Below are 15,410 nucleotides of genomic sequence, written 5' to 3' on the forward strand. Positions count from 1 at the left end.
CCCTCCTGTTTGCCAGTTCTTCCAATATATCCTCAAAAGGACACCAGAGTCCAGGCCCTGGCACCAGTCACCTTGCCTGACCCAGTTCTATAGCACGTGTGTCTGCCCATTGTTTTGCCCATCTCTTCAGGCTATCTGTAAATTATCTATTGATCCTTTTATCAGTTCATCCCTCCAGCCAATCTGGTCACCTCTCTGGCCATCCAGTCTCTCACCCATCCGTCCATCCATCTGTCCGTCTGTCCATTACTCTTTGTCACCTGAGCCCCCATTCATCCTTCCACCATCCGCCCGTCTGCACTCCATGCATGTGTCTCCATCTAACCCACACAACCACGCCTCAGTCCATCCCCAGCCAGGACCCAGTGTAGCATCAACACCCTCAGTGACCCAAAGCCACCTTGGCCATCCCCTCCCAGTGCCCCTCCCATGGATCCAGGCCTGCTCCAGGGACAGACCATGTTCCACTACAGGCATTGTGGGCAGATTGGACCGACACTGTAGCAACAGCTCTGGCCATTCTGGGCCCGCCTGGCAAGTGTGGTGGCTTTGGGCCAGGAGAGGTGCTGGAGGTGGCCCACACAGCTGCTTAGGGGCCCTGTGATCAGGGCCGTCCGTCAGGGAGTCACATTCCCTGACAAGACTTGGACACTGCAGGGGGCGGTGCCTGCTGCTTTCCTTGTCATCAGGGTCACTGCCCGGAGGCGTCTCCAGGAAGGGAGGGAGACAGAGCCCCAAGCTGGCTGGCACCAGACACCAGGGCTCCCAGAGCCCCGTCTCTGGGTGCTCATTGTTGGCTCCACCTTTCCCCCTTGCCTGTCTTCCATCCGGGGGTCCCAGAGCTGGGAGTGAGCCCCTCAGAGCTGGAGAGTGGAGAAGGCACCCCGCCCAGGCTGATGAGGCCGGAGTTCCCAGGACCCTGGAGGCCTAGTGCAGCCCCCACCCCATCTCTCCCTGGCCCCTGCGGCCCCATACCTGCCTCCAGGCCCCCACAGCCCACAGGTGTCTTCCAGTACCCCCTCCCTCCACCAGATTTGTCCTGCTGGCCGAGGAGGAGGCGGAGGAGTCGAGGGGCCTGGACACCCCACACAGAGGTGGCCTGGGGAGCCGGCTGTCTGGAGCAACCCATACAGTCCGAAGTGTTCCAGAAAACTCTGTCTGCCTGCTTCCTGTTCTTTTCATTTCAATTAAGTCGGCCCCTTGGGGCGCCTCACCAGAGACCCCTACAGCAGTAATGCAACATCAGGGATTCAGTGGGAGCCTGACCTTAAACATCTGAATGCAGGGCTAGGGGCCCAGCCAGGCCAGCCTCCGTGGGTGAGGGGCTCAGGCAGTGGGAGCCCAGCCAGGCATAGCCACACACAGCCTGGTGGGGAAGGACTGACTGTCCACTTCCTCTTCTTTTTATGTCACGCTATGTTTTAATTCTCCCAAAGGGGTCAGTCTGTCTTCCTCAGTCCTGGGCAGGGTCCTGGCAGCCGCCCTCCCACGCCCCCCATCTCTCTGTTCGAGGCCCCGTGGGTTCTGTGTCATGGAATAAAGCCACCATTCACCAGCACGGGCTCCGCGTCTCCTTGAGTGTCTGGCAACTCCATCTACACCCATTTCACACAGATTTGTGTGGGGGCCTTCTCGGGACCAGGCAAGAGGGACAAGACCCTGACCCATGAGGATGGGCGAACATGTGACACAGGGTGGGAGTGTCCACAGGACAGGGCAGATGACTTGCCTCCTGAGTTCTGGCCAAGGGTTGGGGGAGGACAGTGCACGCTCAAAGGTGTGTCCTCGAGGTGGTTGGGACGACCTTGACTTCAAGGCTTCAAGGGCCCGAACACCCCTCCCTGTGGCCGTGTGGGCACCATCCACAAGCTCTGAGGGTGGACACCAAGGGAAGGGACACCTTGACCCCAAAGAGCCGGGGTGTCCCTGCCGTAGTGTCCCGGCTCACAGGGCAGGTCCTGCCTAGAGCGGGTGTCCCGGGCTAGGGCTCCGAGCTCCGGGGCGGTCCTGGGAGGAGGCTGTTATTAATACTCCAGCCCAGCCTGGAACATGGTGTATTCTGAACGGCACCACTGGAAAGGCCAGCGTGGGGGCGAGTCTGTCCCCACGCCAGGCGGCTGGCGGGAGCCCCAGCGGGCCTGGTGCGTCAGCAGTGCCGGCACAGAGGGGATGACAGCAATTTTCCATTGCAGAGATCTGAGTTCAGAGGAGCCTGCCGGGCCAGGCCGGAGTCCAGCCGGCCCTTGGCTCGGACACAGCCGCCATGCTGTCGCTTAGCCATGTGGAGGTAGAGGGAGGCGCCCGGGCCAGAACCCCTCCATGGAGTCTCGGCCTGCAAGTGAGGGGAGCTGACTGCCCTGAGCTGTGAGAGAGACCTGCGGCAGCGACACTTCTGTCCTCGTCCACCACCCTCAGGCCGGGGCCACGTCCTCAGTGCTGCCCTTGAGGTGCTCTGGCCAGCCGGGGTTGGGGGGACCTGGGGATGTGTGCCTGACACAGGACCAGCAGAGGCCTGGGCACTGTGGCCACAGAGGGAGCAATCAGGAGGGCTTCCTGGAAGCAGCAACACAGTGGCAGTAGTGCCCCGGGGACCTCAGACATGCAAATGCATAAAACCATGTGAAGCCAAGGGGAGAAGAGCAGGCAGGAGGGCTGGGAGCTAGCAGGCCATGCCTAAAGGCTGGTAGCCAGCTCAGGCCGGCTCCTTTCCCTCCAGGGCCCCGGGGGATGGAGGGGGGATGATGCAGGCTTAGTTCAGCTTCCCCAGAGGTGAGAACAGAGCCAAGAGGAGAAAGGCAGCCACCGCGGGCCCCACAGCACATGCCTCACCCTCCCACCAATGGCCCCCCAAGGTCCACAGGCTTCAGCTCTCCCATCCCCCAGCTCCACATCCCAGGGAAGAGACCCCAACTGGTCCAAGGGGACCTACCAGCTACAGCCTAGAGGGTGCAATATGGGCTGGGTGAGCAAACACTCAGGAGGATGCCATACCAGGGCGAGAAAGAGGCCAGAGCAGCTGCTGGGAGGGGAGACCGGAAACCAGGGCACCCAGGGACACAGGTCTGCAGCCGTCCTTGAGGAGAGTGCGGGGAAGAGGCCAGGATTTGACAAGCTGCCGTCAAGCCCCCGGTATCCAGGCCTGATCTCCACAGGCCTGCAGTTTTGTCAAGGGTTCCCACCTAAGAGCTAGGGTTGAGGGGGGAGGGTCCGTGGGGGATCCAGGGGGGTCAAGAGGAGGGATGTCTCTCCTCTGGCCCAGTACCCCACTCTGCAAGACCTCTGACCCCGTGGCACCCAACCCCCACCCCTAGACCTTTGTTCAAGCTGTTCCCTCCACCCAGGCCACACTCGCCTCGGCTCTGCCTGACCCAATCTGTGAAGGCTGGCTCGAATGCCACCTTCTCCGGGAAGCCTGCTCTGACCCCCATGCCCCAATTTCGCTTCTGCACACTCAGACAACTTGCTTGTGCCTGTGTCATCCTGACGGTGGTCGACCACTGGAGGCCTGACACAGCAAGGCGTGTAGACAACAACCCCATAGACAACCCCATGGACAACAACTCCTGCATCCTGGCAGGTGAGGCTGAGCTGTGGGGGGACGGACCTCCCAGCCCCACCCCCCACCTCAGCTGCACCCTCTCCATCTCATGTGTCCCGGAGGGGCCACCCTGCGAGGAAGAAAGGCCTGGGACTGGGGGTCTGGCCTCTGATCCCTCAGGGCCCAGAAGCCAGAGGGGAGGCTTGGCCCCAGCCAGGAGACCGCTGAAGCCTCTAGTGAGAACACCTGGCCTGGGAAGGCAGGCTTAAAACCCAGGAGGGTGCGGGCAGGTGCTGGCGTGGAGTGAGCCCGGAAGCCTGGCCTGCCCCTGCTGCCATGTGGCCCTTCCTCAGCCGCACCCTCTTCCCTCCCCCTACTGAGGCCTGGCTCCAGAGGGCTTCCTCAGACCCTGAGGCCCAGGGCTGGGGGGCCTGGAGCCCAGCCGAGAAGACCCATCTGGACCCGGGGGCTGGCGGGGAGGAGGAGGAGACAGGGGAAGCTGAGGAAGACAATGAGGAAGATGCCGGCTTCCTGCTGTCTCTCTTGGAGAGGGAGGGCCTGGCTGAGTGCCCAGTGCCTGACCAGGTAACCACTGAGCAGAACGCCTGGGGGAAGCCAGTGGGATCTTGGGAACCGGAAGAACCCGGTGCCTGGGGCCGGGGGATAGACCGCTGCAGCTCTGCCTCCAGGGGTTAGAAGGCCACTGTCCCCCGCCTGGAGGAGGGTGTAGGGACACCCGCCACACATAAGCTGGAGAGGCCTCTGTGTGTTGGGGTGTCAAAAAGGGGCTTTCTGCAGGCCCGGGTCCTCACGGCTTCCCTCGCCCCTCCGGGGAGCCCCAGCATGACCTGAGGACAGGCAGGCCCATCCCCTCTGTCCTTGCTCCAGGGAAGCCTGGGGGCCGTCCCACCTCGAGGCTCAGCCTGGGCCATGTGCTGGCAGGAGCTGGAGGCCATCAAACTGAAGCTGTGGGCCATGGAGCAGGCCCAGGGGCCGGAGCCGCCCAGGGTGCAGAACCTGGATGAAAGAGAGGAAGCCGCCGGGGCCCTGCTGGCCAGGCAGCTACTGAGTCCCGAGACAGGTAGGAGCCGGCAGGCCAGGCTGACTGCTGTCCTGGGCCGTGGGGCTGAGTCCTCGGTTGCATGGCTCTGAGCACCCCTTTCCTGGTAAATTGGGATGACTGCAAACTCCCAGGGAGAGGCCGGGGTTTCCATGAGGTCCAGCCTGGCAGTGGGGCCTTCTGGATAAGCCCCAAGAGGTGGTCTTCCCCAAGAGCCCCCGAGAGATGCGGGTGCACCTCTTCTCAGAGGAGTGAGGACTGAGCCACCCAGGTGGGGCGCCTGCCCTTAGCAGCTGCCAGGAGCCCCCTGCCCAAGACAAGCCCCTGGTCCTGAAGCCCCTCTCTCCACAGACAGCCCCCTGGAGAAGGCAGAGGCTGACCACAGATCCATCTACGTGGGCAATGTGAGTGAGGGGAGGAAGGCAACTGCAGCCCCCTCCTGGCTGAGAGGATTAAAGGAAGGGCGAAGGGCCGCATTTCAGGGGCAGACTCCAAAGCCACACAGGCCTGCAAGGGAGAAACAGGAGGGGCGTCTGATGAAGGGGCATCCCCAAGAGGGAACGGAGACCCTCTGTGGTCAGACCCACTGTGGCCTGGGTTGGGGGTCCGATGAGGGGGCATCCCCAAGAGGGAGTGTGGACCCTTTGTGGTCAGACCCACTGTAGCCTGGGATTCAGGGTTTCCACATGCAGTCTCCCAGTGAGCAAATCACTGGCAACGAATTCCACTGGGAAAAGCCACACAACCCCTGCCTAGGCCAGTGAACTTGGGGAGCGTTCCTCTAGGTATCCAGTCCCCTCCTCCAACAGGGGTGGAGGACAGAGGCCCAAGCTACTACCCCCCACCCCGGGGCCCGATCAACCCCTCTCTACCAAGAAAACGTGCTGCACGAGCCCCTGGGAGGGGGAGGCCAGTGCACGAGGCCCCCCACCATGGCCCATGCCTGGCAGGTGGACTATGGGGGCACGGCCCAGGAGCTGGAGGCCTATTTCAACCACTGTGGGGAGATCCACCGGGTCACCATCCTGTGTGACAAGTTCTCTGGACACCCCAAGGGGTCAGTGTGGGGCCTTGGGGAGGGGACCTCGAGGAAGGGTCCGGTGCCCGGGGAGAACAGCTGTGCCTGGGTAAGCATTGCCCTCACTGGCCCCTGCTCCATCCCAGCTATGCCTACATAGAGTTTGCCACGGAGAGCTCGGCCCAGGCCGCCGTGGAGCTGGACAAGAGCATCTTTCGAGGCCGGGTCATCAAGGTGTGTGTCACTGCAAGGCGAGGGGGTGGGGGTAGGGCGAGTGGCAAGGACACACAGCTGCCCCAGCCTGGCCCTTTGCCAGTCTCTGGTGTTTGGGCACATCAGCTGGACTGCTGGGGGAGGCTTCCTTCCTGATCCAGACCCCACCTGCAGGGGAGATACTGGCTTGACTGAGGCTGTGGCTGTACTCTTGTGGCCTAAGTGGAGATCTTGAGAGGACTGGGACCAGGCTAGGGTCTGATGCCTCAGGCAGCCTCATGCCCTGGGGCCTATGTTCACCTGCTTAAGAGCCTTCAGCAGGGAAACCCAGGAAGGCAGCTTTAGCCTTCCTCTCGGCTAGGGGTGGGGAGGAGGATATGAGAACAGAGGTCTTAGGCGGACTTGGCCTTTGTTTCCAGGTGCTGCCCAAAAGGACCAATTTACCAGGGATCAGTTCCACGGACCGCGGGGGCCTTCGGGGACACCCAGGCGCCAGAGTGGGATCCTTCCCCTACAGCGGCCTTCAAGGCGGGGCCCGTTTCAGGCCACGAGGGCGGAGCCGGTGGGCGGGGCCCTGGGAGGGCGGTAACCTACTGGGGCGGGGCGGGGCTCGGTGGGCGGAGCTCTGGAGGCCGCTCACCTCCCATTCTCCTTCCTGCAGGGAACGCGGAAGATTCTCACCGTGGTTTTCTCCATATTGAAGTGAGGACCGGATTTTGAGAGTGGGGTTTGCCGCTGGGTCAGGAATCAACAGCGGTGCTCCTAAGAATAACTTCCCCGCCCCCTTCATTCCTCTGGAGGACTGCCGGACCCCACCGATGCCACCGTGCACGGAGCGGGGCACAGGGTGGGCCTGGCGCGGATGCCAGTCCGGGCTCTGAAGGGCATGGGACGAAGCTGTGGGCAGGTGAGGTCCGGGCACCACGGGGTCAGCGCTGGCTTGACTTAATCAGGGATGTTCCACTAACGCCTTTTATAGAAAAGTAGAAATATGTATCTTATTGGTAAAGCATAAATTATTAAACTTGAATATTTTTTAAAAGCACATGGCAAGAGTGTCCCCTTTAATTCGCCTCACTTGGACGTTGTTTCCTCAGGTGCAGAGAAAGCAGTTGATGGGTGTCTCACTCTGAGACACACGCTAACAGCCAATGGGCAGCCTCCTCACACCGTAGGGGCAAGCTGTCGTGTGTCTTCACCCCAGGTCTGGTGGCCTCTGGACACGTGCTTGCCCCATGACGAGGGGCAGAGGGATGGTACACCTGGCACAGGCCCAGCCCTGGTGAGACCTGAATACAGAGGTTTCCATGCTGGGCCCCTGCCTGTGCCCTGCACCACCACCCCCACCCCCAGACAGATGCCCCACTCTCTCCCTGAAGGGGCAGTGTGCACTGATTACGCTCAGCTCAGAGCTGAGGAAGGAAGCTGTGGGTCTGGGCTGCAGACACACTCGGTCACGGCCTTAAGTAACTAAAAAACCTCTCCGTGGGCTTCTCTAAAGCAACCCTCTTTGCCTTGTAATCTTTCAGTTATCAGCTCCTCAAGTTTCGAACACAGCTGCTCTGGGGCTCCAAGCCCCAAAGGTCCCCAGTCCCTGGTGTCTTTACAGCACCAGTGAAGATAGCATTCTCTCGGGAGGGCCAGTAGGCCTCTACTCTCCATCCACCTGTCCATCAGGCCAGGTTGACATTCCCCTGCTGATCTGGGGTCAGCAATGGTCCTTATAGAGGAGTGAATGACAAACCTCCCCCCACATATGTCTGCATCGTAATCTCTGGTGCTTGTAGATGTGATCTTATTTGGAAAAGGGGTCTTTGCAGATGCAACTAAGCATCAGCTGGGTGGCCCTAAACCCAGTGACACAAACTGGGTATGAGACACACGGAGAAAGCAATGTGGAGACAGCAGAAGTTGCAGTGATGTGTCCATAAACCAAGGAGCCATGATGATTGCTGGCCATCATCAGAAGCTGGAGAGGCTGAAAAGACCCTCCCTCAGAGCCTCTGGAGAAGGCAATGGCACCCCACTCCAGTACTCTTGCCTGGAAAATCCCATGGACGCAGGAGCCCGGTAGGTTGCAGTTCACGGGGTCGCTAAGAGTCAGACATGACTGAGCGACTTCCCTTTCACTTTTCACTTTCATGCATTGGAGAAGGAAATGGCAACCCACTCCGGTGTTCTTGCCTTGAGAATCCCAGGGACGGGGGAGCCTGGTGGGCTGCTGTCTATGGGGTCGCACAGAGTCCGACACGACTGAAGCGACTTAGCAGCAGAGCCTCCAGGATGAACCAGCCCTGCTGACCCCTAGGTTTCTGACTCTGCCCCCCAGAACCGTGTGAGAGAATTAGATTCTATTTCTACACACGCACCAGCATGCTCACACATACACACCACTACCCACTCCTGGAGATGGGTGGGAGGGGCTGAGTGGCAAGGCCCTTGCCAGGACCATGTGCACTTAGGGGGCTGCAGGAGAGACAGGCTGCCTGCACCACACTCTGGAGCTGAACTTCGTGAAGCACCCGCTCCTGCTGCTCCACACACGAGGTCAGTACCCTCCTTGGCAAGCAGGCTACACACTGTCACTGTGCACGTTGCTTTTTTTTTTAGAAAACGTGTATTTCTTTGGCTGTGCTGGGTCTCAGTTGTGGCATGTGGGATCTGTTAGTTGCAACTTTCAGGATCTTTAGTTATCACCAACTCTCAGTTGCAGTGTGTGGGATCTAGCTCCCTGACCAGGTATTGAACCTCAGCCCCCTGCAGTGGGAGTGTGGAGCCTTAGCCACTGGGATGACCAGGGAAGTCCCTGCATGTTACTTTTCTGTAAGTACCTGCTGACAAGCCATCTACCCCAAGGAACTGGTCCCTTTTCAGAAGTACCTTCTTAATCCCTTCTGTATGGCCACTTCAAGGAGAATGGATCCGGGAGGCCCTCCTTTCCCTTGGATTTCAGGTCTGAGCAGCCCACATGGGCGGCCAGGGCTCCGACCCACACTTCCTTAGCTGTGCCCAGAGGAAGCCAAGACACGCAGCATCCTCTTGGTCCATCTGGCCTGGCACAGAAGGGAGAAGGATTCCTGATGGGGAGGGAAGACCAACTTCAACAGAAATCACTGGTGCAACAGCCAAGGGCTGAGTAGGGGCTGCATCTGACAGGGCTCAGCCCCTGGAGGGAGGATGGGCCTGGGGCAGGTGGGGACGAACAGGCAGGCGGGCTCTGTTGAGGCCAGCCTCATGGTACAAAGAAAAAAGAAGTTAAGGTGAAAGTGCTATCTGAGAGTTCTGCTGGCAAAGGCAAGCACATTACTTCTAACCCTTATCTTCTCAGGCTGAAAATGGAAATGCATGTGAAAACCCATAAATATAAAGCAATTTATGGGTTGATCTGGCTCCACCCAAAGAAAAACCCAAACAGCAGTAGCTTCAACAAGATAGGGGTTTTATTTTTTAATTTAAAAAAAATGCTGAACATTCAGGACTGATATGTCAGCAAAGACCCAGACACTGCCTAGTTTTCTGCTCCCCATCTTTAGAGGATGAATCTTGTCTGCATGCTCTCAAGATAGTTTCCTAAGCTTCAGCCATCACATCCAGTTCCAGGATAGAAGAGGAAAAGTGAAGATACTGCCAGCTAAATCCCTCTTTTAAGTATCTTTCCTGCAAGTGCCTCCCAACACCATCCACTTACATGCCACAATGACCAACCCGTGTGAGGACAGGAAGTATATTTTGTCTGACCAATTGTCCCCAATAACACTGGGGACCTATTAGTAAAGAAACAAGACAAAATGGATGTCGGCTTAGCAAACTGCAATCCCTGCTTTGGTCATTTCCTCAGGCAGGACAGATTACTAGTAACAGCTCAACCAGAGTTCTGACGATGGACTGGGGAGAAAGCCCACATGAAGATGGCTGCATCAGCCCCATACCTGCTGATCACACTTCTCGGCCCTCGTCTAGGTCCTATGATCCCACCTTTGTGTGTGTGTGTGTATGTGTGTGTGGAGGGTGGGGGGGGGGGGGGTGACCTGGGACTTGTGTCTTTCACACACACTCTGAGCTAATTTTTTTTATTTCTGTAATTATAAAAAAATCTCATCTGTGCTAGTAAACCCAAAGATAAGCGGAGCAGAATGCACCCCAGATCTAGCCCTGGGCTGCCAACACTCACAGATCACAGCTTTCCCACTCCCAATGAGTCTAAACCACCCTTTTCCTGGCCAAAGACCCCCTCCAGAGTGACTGAGGAGGCAGAAGGGAACTCTCAGAGTTTGCTCATTTGATGCCCACCAGCAGTTGATGAGATGCTAGCTACACGGTCTCTGGAAGGCAGCCTTCCAGGGTGGAGCAAAACCAAAAAGGGCAAGCCCCACCCCCAGGGGAAGGTGTGCAGGCCATCCCACGTGCCCCTCTAATTGGGCTCTGGGCACAGGAGGCTGACCCCTCCAGACAAGCCCACCTTCTCAGTCACTGGGGGGTGCAGCCACGGCATTGATGCAGCAGGGTGGCCGGTCTACAGGTCTTCTGCCCCTCCCTTCGCAGCCTCTTCAGGGCTCCAAGCTCCAGGAGCTCTTGCCACCAGGCTTTCCTTGCCCCTTCGTGCCTAGTGGGGACAAGAGTTCCTGTTCCATCTGGTCCCTGATCAGCTCTGTCCCCTGTAAAGTTCCACATAAACTCTTTTTTGGGGTGTAGTACATAGATTGCAGGATCTTAGTTCCCCCACCAGGGATCAAACCTGGGCTTCCTGCAGTGGAAGCTCAGAGTCCTAATCACTGGACCAGTAGGGGAGTCCCTAAACTCTCTTTAATTCAAGCCTCTGCTGTCTCAGAAGGAAAAACCCAAAGCTGATCTCACAAGACCTTTAGTCAACATGCCCCGAGCATGAGGCCCTGCCCCCAGCAACCCCCAGGAGAGGCAAGTGAGATGAACAGACATTTGGACAATGCGGTTATGTACAGAACCCTTCTTTCCAGCCAGGGGCTGCAGAGCTCTGCTCAGCAGACCTGGATCATCATGGAGGTCACCATGCCATCGAAGGCCCTGGAGAGAAAAATGGACCAATCAAAGAGGCAGACCTACGCCCACCCTCCATCCCCGGCTGGCAGAGACGTCAGTCTCCCAGGTCCGGGTAAGTGAAGCTGGCTGAGGCCCACGTGTGCATCCTCCCACACTGGGTGGTGAGAATCTGAGTCTCCTGCTTCACTCCTGCGCGACTTTCCACAGAGCTGCCCTGGCTGGGTCTCCAGTCAGGGGTGGGAACCCGGATGACCCAAGACACCGTGTCACCACTGAGGGGAGGTGCCACAGGAAGGGTCTGGCTGGAGTCACCTGTTGGGAACGCAGGGAATTCCCAGGAGCAGTTCTGGAGCACATACGCATGAACAGTTCTTTGGGAAACATCTTTTTTGACATTCCAATGTTTTGTCTGTGTTTAACTGAAGGCTATTTGGAAGATATCTGTAATCTAATTTTCTAATCATCCAAGTTCAATGTCAAAGACAAAATCAGCACTGGCAAGAGAACCTTTTCTGCCAGAAGGCTCCTGTCCATATGCCTGGGCCCTCACTGGGATCTGGGGAGGTGCCCCAGTACCTGCTGGGCGCACCTGGAAGACCAGATGGACAAGCTCTGCCCCCGCCCTGCTCCCCAACTCCCCTTCCGTTTCATGTGTTGGAGATCCTTGTAAGCATTTCCAAACCCTGTTTGGAAAAACAGGGTTCTGCCATTTCAGAACAGCTGCCTTAGAGGCACAGTGCCTGTTGCTTAAAAAGGCCTTCCCTCTCTCCATCCCTCTCAGAACTGCTGCCTCTCAGCAGGTCAGGGGTTACCAGAGAAGGTGCCACGCCCACCTGGACTGAATGCGATCCCCCGGGTTATAGAAGGGGTTGCACATCACGTCTGTGTAGGAGTTGTGCAGCTTCCGGAACATCTGAAACAAGAAGCAACATGTTTACTTCACATGGACGCACAGCTGCTGCCACGCTGGGGGCTTCTCAGCATTTCTAAAGAAACAGGGAAAATCAAGTCACTAGTCCCCACACTCACACTGCGGATCTCGTTGTCTCTGAGCGCCGTGTTGGAGGAATCCACCACCATAACAAACTTCACCTTGGAGTTGGTCACGTAGCCGTATCTGCACAGCTGGTTAGGGAATTCGCTCTTAACACAGGGACTCATCACTGCAGAGTCTGTGAGTGCAGGGCCATCTGCATATGTCTCCCAGCTCCTCAGCTGCTCTGGAGGTGCATGACAACCTGCATCACAGCACCAGCCCTGGGCTGAGCCTGTCTTGCAGTGCCAGGAGGTCACAGGGCCACGCCAGGTGTGACCTGACACTTCCTTATACAGCTTCCGGTGTTTGCTGGAGGAGCAGAGGGCAGGCAACTAAGGCCTGTCACAACTCAAGTCCTGGGGCAACCTGCCCAAACCCTGGGGCACCTCATCCTCTCTCTGCACCAATTCCTGGCCCCAGAGAGTTAACTGCAAAACCAGAGGCTGCACAAACGAGGTGCAGTCAGCCTAAGGTACCCACACCTCAAAAGGCTACTTTGTCTTGTGGACCAGTGGCTCCCAGGCAGTGACACTGGGCAAGGTCATTACTATGAAATATTTGTTGGAATGTCTTTGAACTCCATGGGTTTTGGAATAATATGTCCTGAGGACTGGTCAAGATCTTACAGTGACAGGTGGGGCTGAGCCTAAAAAAGAGATTAGTGAACGAAGACCCCTGGCTCAGGAGGTGGTGGCCCTGCTGGGACGGCACAGGAAGGCATCCTTGCAGGCATGATGCTAGAGAGTCCCCAGTCCCTCCACAAACCCCAGGGACAAGTGAGGACTGTCACAATTCTCCAGGCAACTCAAGCCTGGCTGTTCCCACATCATCCTCCTAACTGAAGGAAAAGGGGTATGAGGTCGTAATTGGTCTCAAGCTGCTCTAATTCCCCATTGATCAAAAGCCCACATCTTTTTTCCTTTCCAAGTGACGTTATAAGATGCTTTTCAAAGGGACCTGATGCTACAGTGCACTCTGAGACTGCAGAAAATCCTCAGACTTGAAGTCGCTGACAGACACAAGGATACACCTTGTAGTCTTCTGTAGGATAGAGCAGGCCCAGGTAGAGCTCCCTCTGGTCCACAAGGGCCTTTCCCATGGCAGAAATCTTCTCATCCACCACGTCCAGGGATGTGTGCACCATGTAGTGGAACTTGAGCTCATTCTCCGTGGGGATGCTGCGGATGTAAAGAGGATAATTCTGCAAGAAAAGGATGATGGTGGCTGAAGTGACAAGGATCCACCCTGGGTGCACTGGCCCAGAAAACAAGGCCCCACTCTAGTGGGTGCCCTTCTCCTAACCCCATGATACTGGCTGTTTCCCAACATGCCAACTCCTGCAATTGTCACCTGGGCAGAGGCGCTGGCAGACTCATTCTAGATCCTTCAAGGGTCAGCTCAGACCTCCATCTCTGCAGAGCCATTTTGGAGCAACCTGACCCTGGAGTTAAAACTGGACATGGAGCAACAGACTGGTTCCAAATAGGAAAAAGAGTACGTCAAGGCTGTATATTGTCACCCTGCTTATTTAACTTCTATGCAGAGTGCATCATGAGAAACGCTGGGCTGGAAGAAGCACAAGATGGAATCAAGATTGCCAGGAGAAATATCAATAACCTCAGATATGCAGATGACACCACCCTTATGGCAGAAAGTGAAGAGGAACTAAAAAGCCTCTTGATCAAAGTGAAAGAGGAGAGTGAAAAAGTTGGCTTAAAGCTCAACATTCAGAAAATGAAGATCATGGCATCTGGTCCCATCACTTCATGGGAAATAGATGGGGAAACAGTATCAGACTTTATTTTTTGGGGCTCCAAAATCGCTGCAGATGGTGACTGCAGCCATGAAATTAAAAGACGCTTACTCCTTGGAAGAAAAGTTATGACCAGCCTAGATAGCATACTGAAGAGCAGAGACATTACTTTGCCAACAAAGGTCCATCTAGTCAAGGCTATGGTTTTTCCAGTGGTCATGTGTGGATGCAAGAGTTGGACTGTGAAGAAAGCTGAGCGCCAAAGAATTGATGCTTTTGAACTGTGGTGTTGGAGAAGACTCTTGAAAGTCACTTGGACTGCAAGGAGACCAACCAGTCCATTCTAAAGGGGATCAGCCCTGGGTGTTCTTTGGAAGGAATGATGCTAAAGCTGAAACTCCGGTACTTTGGCCACCTCATGAGAAGAGTTGACTCATTGGAAAAGACTCTGATGCTGGGAGGGATTGGGGGCAGAAGGAAAAGGGGACGACAGAGAATGAGATAGCTGGATGGCATCACGGACTCGATGGACGTGAGTCTGAGTGAACTCTGGGAGTTGGTGATGGACGGGGAGGCCTGGCGTGCTGCGATTCATGGGGTCGCAAAGAGTCGGACACGACTGAGCCACTGAACTGAACTGACCCTGGAGTTTAAACAGCATCTTTCCAGGCTGCCACAGGCCTGGTGCTGCACAAATATAGTGTGCACAACACTGCCCCTACCCTGACTGATAGGGATGACATCGGGTGAAGGAGACAGTCCACAAACCCACCGACAAGTAACGCAGCAAGTGCTAACACAGAACCCAGCGTAGCAAGAGCTTCACGGGAGAACTGCCTCAGAAACCTTGTCTTAACAAAAGGTTGTGAGGCTACCAAGGTTCCCTGCAGTATACTGTGGCGGGTGGATGGCCACGCAGCTCAATCGTAGGATTTAGAAACAGCTTTCTAGAGAAAGTGAAATCTATGGTGGCCAGTGGAGGGAACGCGAGTGGAGGAGGGCAGGGTGGGGTTTCAGGTCCAAAGGCCCAGTGAGAGAGCACAGCCTGGCAGGGGAGCTGCAAGTAATTCCGTCGGCTGGAGTGGAGGATGTCACTGGTATGGGAGGAAGGTTATTCAGACGTGATTCCAATGAGAAGCCACTGTTGAGATTTTAGGCACGGGTGTGTCACGGTACATTTGTGGCTGCCGAGCGGAGAAAAGCGAGTCAGTCGTCTGGGGTGGAAGGTAAGCGATGGCCCGGCCAGTGGAAGCGCGCGGTGGAGCACGACGGACCGAAGTGGACGGCTAGACTCCGGAGCAGGAAACCACAGAGCCCGCCGACGACGGCTGGGCGGAGCAGGGGCCGGGACGTTAGAGGAGGACCCGGTCTGTGACGCTGCGGCAGCGGCAGGTGTAGGTCTGCGCGGCGCCTACCCCGGGCCCGCCCCGGCCACCTAGGCTCGGCAAAGTCCCGGAGCCCACCCTCTGGAGTCCCCGAGGCAGGGAAGGAGGGAAGGCGGAGAAAGAGGGTGACGGTGGAACGGGCCTTGCAGCCCGCATACGCACCTCCTTGGCGATCACCGCTACACACACCGCCATCTTGGGAGCCCGACCGGCCGCGTCACATGACGACGACGCCGGTCACGAGGCCGGCCAGGCCCCGCCCCGTTCGCCAGTCTTTCAGTCGGCCGCGACCCCGCCTTTCCTGTCACTCAGCCGGCCTTGCCCCGCCTCTTCTGGTATTCAGTGGGCCTGACCCCGCCCTACCCCCCACCCCCAACTCTAGTGTAAGAGC

General features: G+C 57.2%; 2 protein-coding genes across 6 annotated transcripts; one reads left to right on the top strand and one right to left on the bottom strand.

Annotated features, from left to right (window-relative positions):
- The first annotated feature begins 1,653 nt into the window (after window positions 1–1,653).
- PABPN1L (poly(A) binding protein nuclear 1 like, cytoplasmic) lies at window positions 1,654–6,874 on the top strand. 2 transcript variants are annotated; one of them, XM_027513798.1, is made up of 7 exons: window positions 1,654–4,123; window positions 4,481–4,619; window positions 4,950–5,002; window positions 5,549–5,655; window positions 5,763–5,850; window positions 6,249–6,391; window positions 6,491–6,874. In XM_027513798.1, the coding sequence occupies exons 1-7, from the start codon at window positions 3,875–3,877 to the stop codon at window positions 6,528–6,530; spliced, it is 819 nt and encodes a 272-aa protein (XP_027369599.1). In that variant the 5' UTR covers window positions 1,654–3,874; the 3' UTR covers window positions 6,531–6,874. The 2 variants fall into 2 exon arrangements, with proteins under 2 accessions (XP_027369599.1, XP_027369600.1); XM_027513799.1 differs by lacking the exon at window positions 5,549–5,655.
- A 2,377-nt stretch (window positions 6,875–9,251) lies between these two features.
- TRAPPC2L (trafficking protein particle complex 2 like) lies at window positions 9,252–15,289 on the bottom strand. Of its 4 annotated transcripts, none has more exons than XM_027513807.1 (5): window positions 15,182–15,289; window positions 12,910–13,082; window positions 11,875–11,962; window positions 11,679–11,758; window positions 9,252–10,432 (listed from the first exon to the last, which is right to left on the bottom strand). In XM_027513807.1, the coding sequence occupies exons 1-5, from the start codon at window positions 15,212–15,214 to the stop codon at window positions 10,297–10,299; spliced, it is 510 nt and encodes a 169-aa protein (XP_027369608.1). In that variant the 5' UTR covers window positions 15,215–15,289; the 3' UTR covers window positions 9,252–10,296. The 4 variants fall into 4 exon arrangements, with proteins under 4 accessions (XP_027369608.1, XP_027369609.1, XP_027369610.1 ...); XM_027513808.1 differs by having other exon boundaries at window positions 9,252–10,869; XM_027513809.1 differs by having other exon boundaries at window positions 12,910–13,059; window positions 15,182–15,277.
- Between the last annotated feature and the right edge of the window lie 121 nt (window positions 15,290–15,410).

The sequence above is a fragment of the Bos indicus x Bos taurus genome, chromosome 18, assembly GCF_003369695.1.
Source record: "Bos indicus x Bos taurus breed Angus x Brahman F1 hybrid chromosome 18, Bos_hybrid_MaternalHap_v2.0, whole genome shotgun sequence".
Taxonomy (NCBI): Eukaryota; Metazoa; Chordata; class Mammalia; order Artiodactyla; family Bovidae; genus Bos; species Bos indicus x Bos taurus.